Here is a 15795-nt window from a genome sequence, read left to right as displayed (position 1 = left end):
AGCAATGTTTCCAAACTTTCATTTCTCTCAAGTCTTCCATACCACCTTCTTGACATCATCAGCAGACACTGTACTGAGAAAATGCTGACCATACACCCTGAGTTCCCTTTATCCTTTTTCTACATCTCAAAATTCCCTGACCTCATCTCTGATTCTCTCTTCCTTTATGCCAATCTCTAAAGAAAAGACCCTTTCTCATCAAGGGCAACCCCTTAATATGTACTTTTGAGCCCATTTCCTCCTGTGTCCTTCATTAAAAAGCCCCTACAATCATTTCCCTTTTCTCTCCAAGTCTTCAATCTCTCCCTATATACTTGTTCCTTCCCTGCTGCCTACAAACACACTCAAGGGTCTCCTTAAAAATCATCATTATTTGATTCTACCATCCCCCTCAAGCTATCATCCTATAATTCCCCATCCTTTAGGGCCAAGCCCCTAGAAAAAGCTGTCTGCACTCATTGCCTCCAATTCCTCTCTTCTCACTTTTCAATCCTTTATAGTCTCATTTCTGACTTCCTCATTAAAGTGAAACTGTTCTATCCAAAAGTAACAATGACCTCTTAACTGCCAAATCCAATGATTTTTTTCTCAATCATTATCTTTTTTTTTTTAACCTCTCTAAAGCATTTAACATGGTTAAGCATGGATACTGGATACTCTTCTCCTCTCTGGGTTTTCATGACAATGCTCTATCCTGGTTCTCTCCTCCTATCTGTATAACTGCTCTTTCTTGATCTCCTTTTTTTGTTTCATTAATACTATACTTTCCAAGACCTTTTCCTGGGCCCTTCTTTCTCTATATACATTGCCTCTCTTGGTAACCTTATCAGATCCCGTAAGTTTAATTATAATTTCTATTATAATACAAAAGTCTACATACCCAGAATGGTCTCTCTCCTCCAAGCACCAATTCCAACCCACCAACTGCCTACTGGACATCTCCAACAGGATGTCCTAACTAAAATTCAACCTATCCAAAATGGAACTAGTGCAATTTTCATAAAAACCAATCCCTCTCCTAAACATCCCTATTTCAGTCACAGGCACCACCAACCTTATGGGCAACACCCAAGTGCACAAACTCAGAGACATCCTTAATTCCTCCCTTTCCTCTGCCCCAAATATCCAATCAGCTGCCCAGTCCTGTCCATTCTATCTTTGCAATATCTCTCATATCACTTCCTCTCTCGTTCAGGCCCTCATTATCTGGCACTTGGATTACTGCAACAGCTTTCTCAGCAGTGGACTTGCCTCAGATATTTCCTCTCTAATCCCTCCATATAGCTGCCAAAGTGAAAGTTCAGGTCTACCCACGTCATTCTCCATTCAATATACAGTGGCTTCATATAAATTCAAGAATCAAAACAAATTCCTCTTTTGGCTTTACTACCTTTCACAACATTTTCAGTGAAATAGATATATTATTCCTCTTAATATACCCTACAGTACAGTCAAAACAGTATTACGTCTTCTCATGCATGACTTTCTATCTCCTATCTCCACGCACAGGCTGTCTACCATGCCTGGAATACACTCCCGCCTCACTGCTGCCTCTTGGAATTCCTAGTTTCTTTAACAGCATCTTATGTAGAATTACTTGACTTTGCTTAATGAGATAAAAAGTCACACTTTGGTCCTTTAAACCTGTTTAGTATTCCTTTAAAAATATATTTCACAGAATCACAGAATTTGAGAGTTAGACGGAATCACAACAGTCATTTAATCCAGTCCATTTACAAAAGGAATCTCTACTCTAACATACCCATCAAGTTGTTATTTGATCTCTGAAGGCTAGCAAAGATTAGGGAGCCACCATCTCTTGAGGCAACCCCCTATACTTTAGGACAGTTCCAATTGTGAGATTAGAGATCTACGACCTTGGACCATTCTGTGATATTCTCATTCTTTTTCTTTCTATCTGTGTGTGTGTATACATACATGTATACACATATATAAAGATTCTGTGAAACACATTCTTTTCTTTTTTTAGTGTTAGAAAGGGGCTTAAATACGCTTTATTTCAACTTATACCTGAGCAGATATCTCCTTTATAGAACTTCTAACAACACCTCCAGGGTTGGTAAGCTCACTAGGGAACTTATTCCTCTTCTGGATAATTCAAATGATTAGTTTTTCATTTTATTGTTGTATGAAATGCATTCTTAAGGGGAAAGCTAAACATGTTAAAAGAACCAAAGTTAAGACTTCTTATCTTAATAAGCAAAGTCAAATAATTCTACATAAGATGATGTTAAAGAATGAAAAGCAAATTTTAAGGAAATGATTTTAAAATTACTAAAAATGGCTATTAAAACACTTTGTCTGAAAGTGCTGTTTAAAGTGTATTAGAACACTAAAGTGACCTAAAAACGTGAAATAGCATATGTAAAGTCAAACATTCCAGGTTTCAAGTCCCAATCCTGCCACTTATGAACTGAATTACCTTGGGTAAGTTATTAAACTTCCAAGTCTACTTCCTCATCTGTAAAAATGAGTAAGATACTATTGATATCTGAGGGCTGTTGGATGAAAAGTGTTCTGTAAACTGTCAAACCCTCTATAAATGTGAGCAACTTGGATTATTACAATTATTGGAAAACTCACCTCTAAAGGTTGAGCATGGTAGTGATCTGTAGGATCTTTCAATTCTGCTGCTTCTTTCATTAAGCGTTTGACAGCTGAAAACGAAATTTTGCAAATTAATACAATAATATTTAAAATACCTCAAAAAATCTCTCAGTACTGAAAATGACAATAGGAATAAATGTAAAATCTTGCACTTGGATAAAAAAAAACTTCACATGTATAAAATGGAGGAGGCATGGGTAACAAGCACTTCTGAAAAAGACCTTGGAGTTTTAATAGACAGCAAATTCAATCAGTCAGCAGGGGTAAGTGGCAGACAAAAAGACTAATAAAATCTTGGACTACATTAATGGGGGCAAAGCTTGTAGGAATAGAGAAAGGATAGTCCTCCTCATCCAACTTCACTTGGAGTTAATCTGTTCATTTCTAGGGAGCATCATTAAAGAAGGGCATCGATGAGCTGGTAAATATCCAACAGGGCAACCATGACAGCGACGGGGATTGACAAGCTGACTGAACATGTTTAACATGAATAAGAAAAGACTCAGGAAAGTCATGGCAGCTGTCTTCAAATATTGAAAAGACTTGTCATATGGAAGAGAGGTTTGACTTGTTCTATTTGACACTAAAGGGCAAAAACAGAAGTAATTTGTAAAAGTTGCAAAAAGGCAAATTTAGACTTGCAAAACTTCCTAAAATTAAAACTGTCCAAAAATGGAACAACATGCCAAGATGTCATGGATTCTGTCTTCTTAAATGCTTTCAAGTGGAGAGGGTGGAGGACCACTTCTTGGATACAGTGGAGATAACTTTTATGCATGGGTTAGACTAAATATCCACCAAGATAAATCCAACTTTCAAATTCTGCAGTTCTGTGACCCTTGCTAAGCAGAGAAACATGATATTCAAGAGCAATACTAATTTAAAATAAAAACTCATTTATAAAATCTTGTAAAAGAGGAAGGTGGAAAGATTATAATCATCTCATAAAGGAGAAGTAGTGAAAGGAAAAATAAATTTAAAGAGTCCAGGAATGTGACTCCCAGATCACTCCAAGACTACTACTAAAGATGAAATTTGAAAAAATGACAACAAATACATGAAAAATAAAAAGATCTGTCAACATTTCTATATCAAACTATTTTCACCATCACTAACAGTAGAAAAAGTCATTACATTTGAATATAAATATCTCAGTCCCCAATGTGCTATTTTAAAAACTGGAACTAGCACTAAAGAAAAGGAAAATGGGAAATGCTGGTAGAACAGACCACGTATAAACAGAGACAGTCTGTGGTAGAGATGACATCATTTTGAGGAAACTGGAGGATAAATTTTAAAGATATATTAGAGTGGAAGAATATTCCCAAGAAAGATTGGGAAAAAATCACCAATGGCATACTGCTAAAAACAGATAATCATAAGATCATCAGAATAACAGCATCCTCCTAGGCCTACTTTCTCATATCTACAAAGTTGTTCCAAGACTACTAGAACCAGGTTCCATCACCTTTTTTGTATCATGGAACCCTTTGGGAGTCTGATGACACACCTATGGACCCCTTTTCACAATGTTTTTAAATGCATAGGATTACAAAGCAAAGCAATCATGCTGAAATAAAGATGTAATTTTTTTCCCATCCAAATTCATCGACACCCTGAATTTTATCTACAAACCCCAAAGGGGTCCCCCAGATTAAGAACCTCTGATTCCTACAAATATATTCAAGGTGCCCTTGATAAAAATAAGAGAAAGGGAAAGCTTTTGAAAATGCTTATTTATAGTATACTATTTTTATATCACATAATTGATTGAAAAATGCAGAGAATGCAAGATCCCACCATGTTTAGTGCTTAGAGACTAAAAAAAATATTGGAATCAATTAAACAAAATGCAACCTAAAAGATTCTCTTCCATCAAGGTATCCCCATGACTGTGCTCATTTCAACTTTTAGCATCCACAGCTTCCTTCAAAGCAAAGTTGAGGTACCAGTTCCTACACAAAACCCTTCCTAACCTCAACTTTTAGCATCTATATATATGCTGTGAGGATGAGCAAAACATCTGCTCACTAGGTAAAGTAATTTCTGAGACCAAGGAAGCAGAACTGTGCGGTCTGCACTTTTCTTCCCTCCCTCCTGGGCAACAACAGGATGAACAAGAATAGTTCTACTTTAAAAGAGGCCTCTACTATCTTAAGAGATTTTCTGCCAATACAAGGAATTCTAATAAGATTGAATAACCCAGAGAAGTACATTCCCCACAGGAAAAAGCCTGACCTTTAACTACTCCTGTGACCCCAAGGCTAGCCCACTTCCCCATTTCCATCCTGCCTCAGAATACAGCTGATTGGCTGTGTACTGAAAGTCAACCTAAAAAGCTATAAATATCCAAATTTACCCCAAGAAGTTGAAGCCCTTCCTAGCCCAAGGGGATCTTCCTCAGTGTACTAATCCATTTATTTTCCTTTCAGTCTAGCTACTCACTTTTTGCCCCCCCCCCCTCCCAGTCCTGCAGTGAGATTCTCCCTGGCCTTTTCATGGAACCCAGGCTGGGAAGTTCCCAAGACAAGAGGTAAGGGTGAAATGTGACAGGCACAGAGGAGGTAGCAGAAGGGTTCTGGACCGTTCTATTTCTAGTAGCTTCTCTATTATTCTTCCCCAGAGGAAACCAACTCTCCTTTGATATTTGTGGTTGTTGAATCAAGTAATCAGTAATAGATTTTCCTCCAAACTTAGAAGTTCAGAAACAAAATGAGTTCCTCATTTCAATGGCTAAAATAAGCTTCTTATTAAATTTGTCAAAATTAAAGTTACAGATTGCCTGGAGCTTATGCTTTTCTATGACAGAAGAAAACCGAATCCTTCCTACTGAGTCACTAATAGCTACGTGGGGCTTAAGTTCAAGAATCTAAAAACAAAATTGTTCTAAGAAGCAATCAGAAATCAGGGTCACCAGAATGGAGTCAGAAATATAAAAATCTAGGTCAAAACAAAGACAATAAACAGATTTAGAATCAGAGGATATCAGGTCAGAAAGTCAAAGTCAGACACACAGAAATGGGAGGAAGCATTACAACTTAAGCTCAGGAAACAGAAAGAAAAAAAGTACCTGTAGGTCTTAAGATACCAAGCTTCCAACTTAAAAGTAAGGGCAGCTAGGTAGCACAATGGATAGAGCATCTGACCTGGAGTCAGGAAGACCTGAGTTCAAATCTAGCCTCAGACAGTAGTGGTGTGACCCTGAGCAAGTCACTTAACCTCAGTTTCCTCATCTACAAACTGGAGATCATAATAGTGCCTATTTCCCAGAGTTGTAAGGATCAAATGAGAGGCACTTAGCATGGTGCCGGCCATATACAAAGCACCATATAAATGTTAACTATTATTATCATCATTGTTAACCCCATGATGCAATGGAAAGAACTCTAGGTTTTGAAAGAATCTGGCCTTAGTGAGCCTTAGTAAGTCACTTACTCTCTCTGTGCCTCAGTTTCCTTATCTGTAAAATGAGTAAACTGGACTCTATGACCGTTACAGTTCCTTGCAGTTCTAAATCTATGATCCTATAACTACTTCTAGTTTGCATCCTGAAAGGCTAAGTGTAACTACAAAACAGTCACTTCAAAAGTTAAGTCTGGTGAAAGTCTACAGTAAAAATAATAATATGTTACAAAATTACGAAATGCTAATGTCATGTTTTTTACGCCGCTTCTTCATTTCTGAGTTTGGCAAATGGTATTTCATGAGCACGACAGTATAAATTACATTCTTCAAACAGAAAGAAAAGTCTAAAGAGAAATTCCAGCATTCACTTTGTCGTTCAATTTTCTTCAGTTTGATTTCACTAGTTAGGGAGTAATGGCAACTTACAGAATCAGTCATCTTTCAAATCCTGAGGATGTCACCAGACAGGCAGAACTTTTTGGTAGTAAAAATTAAATTATTTACAACTCTCAGGCTGAAGGCAAAATACAACAAAATGTTTCTATTCTTCCAAGGATGGTCTTAATTCAAAGGTTAAAGATCTTCCTAAAAGTAACAAAACCCCAGAGCAAAAAACATTTACCCTCTCTATTAGCTTCCTTTCCCATATTCTGCAAAATGGGTTACAAAACTACCATTCACAGAAATGACAACAGATTGACTGATTTACTTTTACGGCAATAAAACAGGAAAATGAGATTGGAAAAGGCCACAGGAAAAAAACTAAGTTATTATTTTGTCAAATTGTACACATTTTTTCTTTTTACAAAAATGTAGAAGATGACAGACCAAAAACTGGGACTTCCTTGAGCTCTCCTCCAAATACCTCCAAACACCTGTAAAAAATGACTTTAAACAAATTCTAGTGCTACAGAACCCACGAAATAACAGGGGGAAACAAGTCTCCAGCCCAACACAGCCTGGATGGTCCCTGGGAAAGGTCTATCGCACCATGCTGGGAGCAGAGCAGAGCGCAGCCCAGCATAGGTCATGCCAGGAGAGACCAGGCCTGAGAAGAGGTCAGGGTGCTGAATCACTGGTAGCTGTGGCAGTTTCCAGACTTCTCAACCCACAAATGCCAAAGATAACTTAGTAGGTCAGTGGGAAAACTCTGTTGGACCTGGGTGGGAGAAGGGCAAGGTGGCCTGGGGTGGTGGCCCCAGTGGTGGTGGTGGTGGTGGTGGTGGTGGTGGTGGCAGCGGCGGCAGCAGCAGAGGCAGCAGCAGTGGCAGCAGCAGCTGCTTCTGGAGCTCCAGGCCCACAGATGGTAGGGGGAATCAAGCGGATGATCAGAGTAGAAGTGCAGGGACCTCTTTGCTGGTGCTGAGGCAGGATTCTCTTGCTCTGCCCTGCTTAGATCTGGGTTGCAGTCCTGGTTGGGGGTCCCTGGGGGAGGAAGATCGCTGGTGTGTCAGAGCTTGAGGTAGCTGTGGAGAGGGAGTCCTCCTGATAGGTACACGGCAGAAAAGAGTGCTTGAGGTCACTCACAGACCAGAGAGAAGTAAACACCTCTCATTGGATCATACCACCTCAAAAGAACTAAAAATTTACCGGTACCTAGAAGTAGCTCTGAAAAAAGCAGCACAAAAGCCCTGAAGCTTGGGACACAGCGCTCTCCACTCTGGGAGCAGAGTTCTACCTTGGCAAAGAGCTAAAAAGCTGGGAAGATGGGCAGACAGTGTAAAAGGACTCAGACTACAGAATCTTACTTTGGTGACAAAAGAAGATCAAAACATACAGCTGGAAGAAGACAACAAAGATCTTACATCAAAACCCTCCAAGAAAAATATAAATTGGTCTCAGGCTACAGAAGAGCTCAAAAAGGATTAGGAAAATTAAGTAAGAGAAGTAGAGGAAAAATTGGGAAGAGAAATGAGAGAGATGCAAGAAAATCATGAAAAACAAGTCAACAGCTTGCTAAAGGAGACCCCAAAAATACTGAAGAAAATAACACCTTAAAAAAATAGACTAACCCAAATGGCAGAAGGGCTCAAAAAAGCCAGTGAGAAGAATGCCTTAAAAAGCAGAACTGGCCAAATGGAAAAGGCGTTCCAAAAGAAAACTGAAGAAAATAATTACTTAAAAATTAGAATGGAGCAAATGGAAGCTAATGACTTTAGGAGAAATCAAGAAATTATGAAACAGAACCAAAAGAATGAAAAAATAGAAGACAATGTGAAATATCTCATTGGAAAAACCACTAACTTGGAAAATAGATCTACCTGAAAGCCATGATCAAAAAAAAAAAAAAAAGAGCCTAGACATCATCTTTCAAGAAATTATCAAGGAAAACTGCCCTGATATTCTAGAACCAGAGGGTAAAATAGAAATTGGAAGAATCGCCTCTTGAAAAAGATCCCAAAAGGAAAACTCCTAGGAATATTGTAGCCAAATTCCAGAGTTCCCAGGTCAAGGAGAAAATATTGCAAGCAGCCAGAAAGAAATCAAGTATTGTGGAAACACAATCAGGATAACACAAGATCTAGCAGCTTCTACATTAAGGGATTGAAGGGCTTGGAATATGATATTCTGAGGGTCAAAGGAGCTAGGATTAAAACCAAGAATCACCTACCCAGCAAAATTGAGTATCATGCTCCAAGGCAAAATATGGACTTTCAATAAAATAGAGGACTTTCAAACTTTCTCAGTGAAAAGACCAGAGCTGAATATAAAATTTGACTTTCAAACACAAGAATCAAGAGAAGCATGAAAAGGTAAACAAGAAAGAGAACTCGTAAGGGACTTAACTAAAGCCAAACTGTTTACAAAAAGATGATATTTCTAACTCATGAGATCCTTCTCAGTATTAGGGTAGTTTAAGGGAATATATATGTACATATACATGTATATTTGCGTGTGTGTGTGTATAAAATCTATCTAGACAGGGGGCACAGGGTGAGTTGAATATGAAGGGATGATACCCGAAAAAATAAAATTAAGGGGTAAGAGAGGAATATATTGGGAGAAGGAAAAAGGGAGTATAGCGAGAATAGAGTAAATTATTTCACATACAAGAGGCAAGAAAAAGCTATTATAATGGAAGGGAAGAGGGGAGGTGAAAGGGAAAGTGTGAACCTTACTCTCATCAGATTTGGCTTAAGGAGGGAATAACACACATACTGAATTGGGTATCTTACCCTACAGGAAAGGAGCAGGGGGGAAGGGGATAATTGGGGGTGGAGTGATAGAAGGGAGGGTAGATTGGGGGAAGGGGTAGTTAAAAGCAAACACTTTTGAAAAGGGACAAGGTCAAAGGAGAAAATTGAATAAAGGGAGGACGGGATAGGATAGAAAGAAATATAGTTAGTCTTTCACAACATGACTATTATAGAAGTGTTTTGCATAATGATACATGTATAATCTATATTGAATTGCTTGCCTTATCAAGGAAGGTGGGTGGGGAGGGAAGAAGGGAGAGAATTTAAAACTCAAAGTCCTAAAAACAAATGTTAAAAATTGTTTTTTTACATGCAACTGGGAAATAAGATGTACAGGCAATGGAGTACAGAAATCTATCTGGCTCTACAAGAAAGTAAGAGGGAAGGGGATGGGGGGGGCGGTGACAGAAGGCAGGGCCAACTGGGGAAAGGGGCAATCAGAATACATGCCATCTTGGGGTAAGGGGAGGGTAGAGAAGGGGAGAAAATTTGTAACTCAAAATCTTGTGAAAATGAATGCTGAAAACTAAATATAAATTAAAGACTCAAAAAAATGTAACTACTTTGTAGACTAGTATTTCATGAGATTCTATTAATTTTTGTTTTCCTCATCTTGTTGAGAATATTAAATTATAATTGATGATTATTTTAATTTCAATTTTTGTAACATTTTATGGAGATATTGAAAAGAATTAAGAGAATGCTTCATTCTTTTATGTGAACTTTTCCTCAGATATGAAAAGTTATATAAATTTCACATGATCTGTCAGTCCAAATGGATTCTTTCTTTAATCAAAAAGCTAGTACTTAAAGTGCTTTTTTCTTCCAGGATCATCAGCAAGATGAGCACAAAAATGACTAGGTCAGTAAAAGTCTAACCTAATTTAATATTTTCATTAGTGAGCTCAAAGGATAAAGAAACAAAACATTAAGAGAAACTTCAAATATTACAGAATTTGGATTTGGGCTTAAGTCTGGCAGAAAAATGCATACAAGGGCTACAAGGATAGTCAACTGACAAATTCTGATGTGCTGCCAAAAATATTATCTAAAAAACTAGTGTTAGAAGTTAGAAATAAGAAGCAGAAAACATTATAATTCATCTTGGAAAATTCTACTTGAAGAAAATAATCTGCTATTTTTGGTGAGTTTTAAAAATCTAAGTTTTAAGAATACAGGTTCAATTCAACAAATGTTCTCACTTCAGCCAAGTGTGCTAAGCACTAAGGGACAGCTTACAAGTTATACCTACTGTGGGAAATAGGCAAAGTTGTGGGATAGGATCATTCCTGTCACATATGAAATCATTCTTTCCAGGTCTGTCAGGGGTTAATAATTTGGGGCAAACAGTAAAATATACAAGCATAACTACATCAGAGTACAGAGGGGGGAGAAAAAAACATTTTTGGTGGGTGACTGATTTGATGACTAGTTTATGATAACACATAGTCCTATGATATTTTTAAGAGTTTACCCAAGTCTGTTTTTACTCTGTTAAGATAGGTATTTCAACTGTTATTTCCCTCATTTCACACATGAGAAGAATGAAGCTAAGAAAAAGAAGCAAAGTGACTTACCCATGATCACACAGCATAAAATGTCCATTCTCACCCAAACCTAGGGCTTCTGACTCTACTAAACCATGGGCTGCCTAGTAATAATTAACCATAATTCTATTTTAAGAAAATCTTGGGAACACCCAACTTTGACACAACATAAAGGTACAGATTTACCGTCTGGACTTTTGTTTTGTGATTAAAAGGTATGAACTGACATTAATAAAAATAAGAAAAATTATAATATAGAATATTATAGACTATTGCTTATTACTTTTATAAAATTGCTCAAATTCATAATTATATATCTCATACATACATACTAAAACTAGTGGCCTTGAACTCTGCAATTTAAAAAGTGAAAAAAGTTTACTTATTCAGCATGATAATAAGAATGTGTTCTGAAAAAAAGACCGTTCTGAAAATCGGGCTCAACGCTCAAGTATAAACTCTAAGTACAATAACTTGGTAATAAAATGTGCTATTTAAAAAAAATCAAAACAATCTTGATCATTAACACCTTTAAGAAATTACTATCATGCGACAGTCTTGTATAAACTGTGGAAGGACCTTAATTATTTAAATAAGAAAGGGTGGGAGAAATTAAATATGTTTATTTGAGGTGGTTCATAAAAGATTTGAAAATATTTTCTTCAAATAATAATTCTCAATGCTTTTTATTTAAAAAAAATACAGTAACTGTTTACATGTTAGTGTATCAGGCCACAGTTTACCTGTGGTCCTTGTACTCCTGAGACCTAGGAGCAATCAAAGCCAAAAGCCTGTGATAAAAATCTGAGGACTAACAAAGGGCTTCAGTTTTTTCCAAAAAAGGTTTTCCATTTTCTCCAGAAACCAAAATAAGAAACTGAATATGCACATAGCTCTTATATGAATATTCTAAGTGAGCTCCCAGACGGCAAGGACTATTGGTTTCTTTCTAACACAAAGCCTTGCAATTTGTAATTGCTTAATAAATGTTGAATGGAATGATTCACAGGCAGCCAGAAATGGTGGAAAGGGCAATGACTTTATAGAAGGGGGCTTAAATCCTAACTATTTATTTTTCTAGAAGACCCTGGATAAGTCACAAACACAAACTCTCTAGATCTCAGCTCTTCACCAGTAAAATGAGGGGGCTGAGATTTCTAAGCCCCCTTTCAACTTCTTGATGCTGTGATCTTATGATTCAAACCAGTACCCTGACTTTATGGTAAATGAACCTAAGTGAGTAAGTAAATATAAATAAATAAACAAATATCCTGTCTTTGCAATTGACAAGACCAGTTACCCACTTCAAATGTGAACAAATAACAGACTAACAGTATTTTCCTTCTACTACATATGTTGTATTTATTTAATTATCCCATCCAAACCTCATCTAAATTTCACCAAAGAACTTCAAGTTCAAGTTCTATTCAATCCACTGTCCAATGACCTTTTTTTATTCAGGAGAAAGGAAAAAAAATCAGATATGGCAGAATTTTTTACCCTAGGTTCTTAGAATAAAGATTGCTGGTTTTCCCAATACCAACTGGAAAAAGGGGTGGGTGAGGGTGGAGAAGGATTAAAAGATTAAGTTAAACTTAAATTGCCTTTTTTTCCCATTTCACAAATTTGCCAATACACTGGTGGAATAAATGGCCCAGTACCTCGTGATCAACTTATTTAGGGTACGGCTTTTTCACAGGCATTATCAGCCCCCTTTTTCAGCAGTGTTCCACTGTATATCTATATGCCCAAGGATTTATAGAAAGATCTGGAGTAGTGGCATCAGGGTTAGTGCTTTGAATTCCTTCTCCCCTGATGAAGGGGGCCTATATAGATATCTATATAGTTACTTACATACTCTGCAGTGGAAGTAAGTCTGGATTTGGCAGTTCAGAATCCTGGGTTCCTGTTTCAGAGCAGGGTCTAACTAGTTATGTGACCTTGAGTAAGGATTTCATTTCTCTGAACTTCTTCCTCATCTGTTAAAAGGTATTCATACTGAAGGATATTAGAGTTTTAGAGTCAGGAAGACTCTTGAGACTTGACTCTTGAGTCTGAGACACAATACCTTTGACCCTGGGCAAACCATCTCAACCTCTCTGAACCTCAGTATCCTCATCTATAAAATGGGGATAATTATCACGCTTACCTAACAGAGTAAATGTGAGGATTAAATGAGATGTGTATAAAATATTTTGAAAACCTCAAAGCACTAGAAGTGAATAACTATTATTATGTGAGCTACAGTGATAAAATGTAAACTCCATTGTTTATATTGGCTTTGCATTTTCAGTGCCAGGAATAGCAGGCACTTAATATAAGTGCTTATTCACTGATTCTTATCAGTGGAGTGTTCCCTCATCCAAAATTCCCTACCCCCATGAAATTACTGTTCCAGACTATCTCCTCCCCCAACATCAACCCCCAACCCCAAACATCGGGTATGGGCGCATATGTTTGGGGGTCAAGACAGTCTGGAGCTGTGGCTTCCTGAGGATAGAGAACTCCAGATGAGGAAATTCCATCTACCACTGCAGACAGACACCTGCAAGGCAACAGTATTTGAGGTTAGGTGACTCCTAGAGGATCACACAGCCAGTGCATGTTTAAGACCGGACAGGAACCCAATTATCCTTAATTCCAAGGGTAGATGGGTAAATAGGTAGATAAATAAAGATACATACATATATAAAATGTACATATATATGAAGTAGCATGATATAGATGACCTATAAGGTTTCAGAATTCAATGTGACCTTAGGATTCATCTAGTTTAAATACATATATATGTACACGCAGGTGTGTATATGTGTGTGTGTGTACATTCATACCACTCTCTTCATAGATAGGGTTAAAAGGCTAGTATCTAATGATAATCTATTAAAAAGTGTAAACAATAAAAGCATTGAGGTTGAAAAGCCGTGGTAGACTCTAACAACATAAGACCAAAACAACACTTAGAGCTGAAAAGGATTCTAAAAACAGTAGTTCTTAACTTTTCTGTGTCATGGACTCCTTTAAAATAATTGAAGGAAATACTAAATTTCAGTAAAAAGTGTGAAAATATAGATGCAGTGTGTTTCTCCATCCCAAACCCCTTCCTCTCCCCTCCCCCCAAAAATCTATCCGACTCCAGATTAAGAATCCTGGATGTAGGTCAACTCCCTCGTTTTACAGAAGAGGAAACTAAAACCCAGAAAGGGTAAGTGAGTGCCCCAAGGTCATACAGGCGGCAGGTGCTAAAAGATCCACGTTTCCATATGATCACAGCTTTTACGACCTTTGGGGGCTCCTAGTGAAACGCCACTATTTTACAGCGGAGGAAACTGAGGCTCACACAGAGTAAGGGAGTTACACAAGGTCACGAAGGTACAAATTTGAACCCAAGTCCTCCGACTTCCTCCTCATCAAGGCGTTGTCCTTTCCACCTCTCAGCATCTCTCAGGTCCGGAGGAGGAGGGGAGGGTCTGTCATATAAAGCCCTCCACAGACCCCTCTTTCGTCTCTCTCCCCCACATCCCCACAGACCCCTCCTCTTCAAATACACACACGCACCCCCCGACCCCGTCCAAAAAGGCGGGTCAGCGAAGTTGCCCGGGAAGTGTCAAGTCCAGGGATAGAGTCTGAGGAGACGGCGCGGACGCCCGGCGGGGAGTCCCGCAGTCTCCGGCTACCTCTAGGGTCCCCCCCTTTAAGAAGAATGAGGGGGGAGGAAGAAGCAAGGGGGAGGGCAAAGTGGGGTGATGCCGAGGTCGGAAGGTGGGGGCAGGGCGTGGGCAGGAGCCCGAGCCGGGCCCTGTCTCCGTGAGCTCGGGCTGGGCCGGTCAGCGGACGAGCGGGCGGCCATGACAAGGCCGGGCCGGACATCGGACTCGAGTACGGAAGGGGGCCCTCGGACTGTGACAGGTGGAGGGGCGGCGGCCCAAGGCCTCCCCGGCTGCCAGTCCGTCTGTCCCTCTGTCCGCGCATGCGTGCTGGGAGATTGGGGAGGGGGGCGGCCGCTCCCTTCACTACCTGGGCTCTTGAGGTTGTACCGGGTCTCCATGGTGGCCTTGCCGCCCCGCTCTGGCCCCGCCACCGCCTCCTGCTCCTCGGCTGCACGACGGGCTGGTGGCCCCGGCTCCGGGCACAGGATTTCCTGAGCCGGGGAAGCCGCGTCCCCCAGTCCCCGCCCCCGGCGGCCCAAGCGAGCGCCAGGGATACGCAGTGAAGGCGGCGGCGGCGACGGCGGCGGTGACCGTGGCTCCGCCTCCCTCCTTGCGCTCCGCCCTCCGCGCCGCCGCCGCCTCCGCCCTCTTCTCCGCCTCCTTCCTCGCGCCTCTGCCGCCTCCTCGGGATCCGCCGGGCTGCCTCGGCCGGGCCCGCCCGGCTAGCGTCCCGCCCTGCCTCCCCGCCCCGCCCCGCCCCGCCCCGGGCTGGAGGCCGGGCCCGCGCGGGCCGTCGCTGAGTAGGAGAGCCGGGGGTGGGGCCGCGGCCAGGGCTCCCGTCCTCCCGCCACCGCGCCCGCCCTCCCGCGTCGCCCCCGGTGCCGGGCTGGGTGTCGCGCTCCCTGACCCGCGCGCGGTTTGTGAAGTTGTCCTGACGTGGCAGTCACTTTGTGGCCGGCCGTGGGCCAGGCGTGGGCACGCCTCCGGGCCGCCTCCCGCCCTGGGTCCGGGCCGGGGACGGACACTGGAGTAAACCGTCGGGGAAGTCCGAGCTTAATCCTTGTTAGAGCCTAACCCGACCACCAGCTCTCATTTTGCGAGGGAGGAAACCGAAGTCCAGGGGAAAGTGACTCGCCCAAGGTACTATAGTAACACCAAAGAGCGGAGCCGAGGGACAGAATCAGGGACTTGGAATTTAGAGCTCGTCAAATCTTCGCCTTTTTTTTTTTTTTGGCACCCCGGTGAAGCCTATGGACCCATTCTCCGAATAATGGTTTCATGTCCATAAAGTAAAATACATGGAATTACGACGGAAACCAGTTTATTGAAATAAAGATGGGGTTTTTTTGCCCCTGAAACCAGATTAAGAAC

At 40.5% G+C, this 15795-nt stretch overlaps 1 protein-coding gene across 1 annotated transcript in view; it reads right to left on the bottom strand.

Moving 5' to 3' along the window:
* The window catches only part of UBE2J1 (ubiquitin conjugating enzyme E2 J1), a 43172-nt gene extending 28048 nt beyond the window's left edge, over positions 1-15124 (bottom strand). Inside the window, exons 1-2 of the mRNA XM_036767113.1 lie at positions 14792-15124; positions 2605-2678 (exon numbers count right to left, since the gene is read on the bottom strand). Coding sequence (XP_036623008.1) covers positions 2605-2678; positions 14792-14822 — 105 coding nt within the window. The 5' untranslated portion in view covers positions 14823-15124. The remainder of the gene's footprint in view (positions 1-2604; positions 2679-14791) is intronic.
* Between the last annotated feature and the right edge of the window lie 671 nt (positions 15125-15795).

The sequence above is a fragment of the Trichosurus vulpecula genome, chromosome 7, assembly GCF_011100635.1.
Source record: "Trichosurus vulpecula isolate mTriVul1 chromosome 7, mTriVul1.pri, whole genome shotgun sequence".
NCBI lineage: Eukaryota > Metazoa > Chordata > Mammalia > Diprotodontia > Phalangeridae > Trichosurus > Trichosurus vulpecula.
This window is presented reverse-complemented; position numbering and strand designations above follow the sequence as displayed.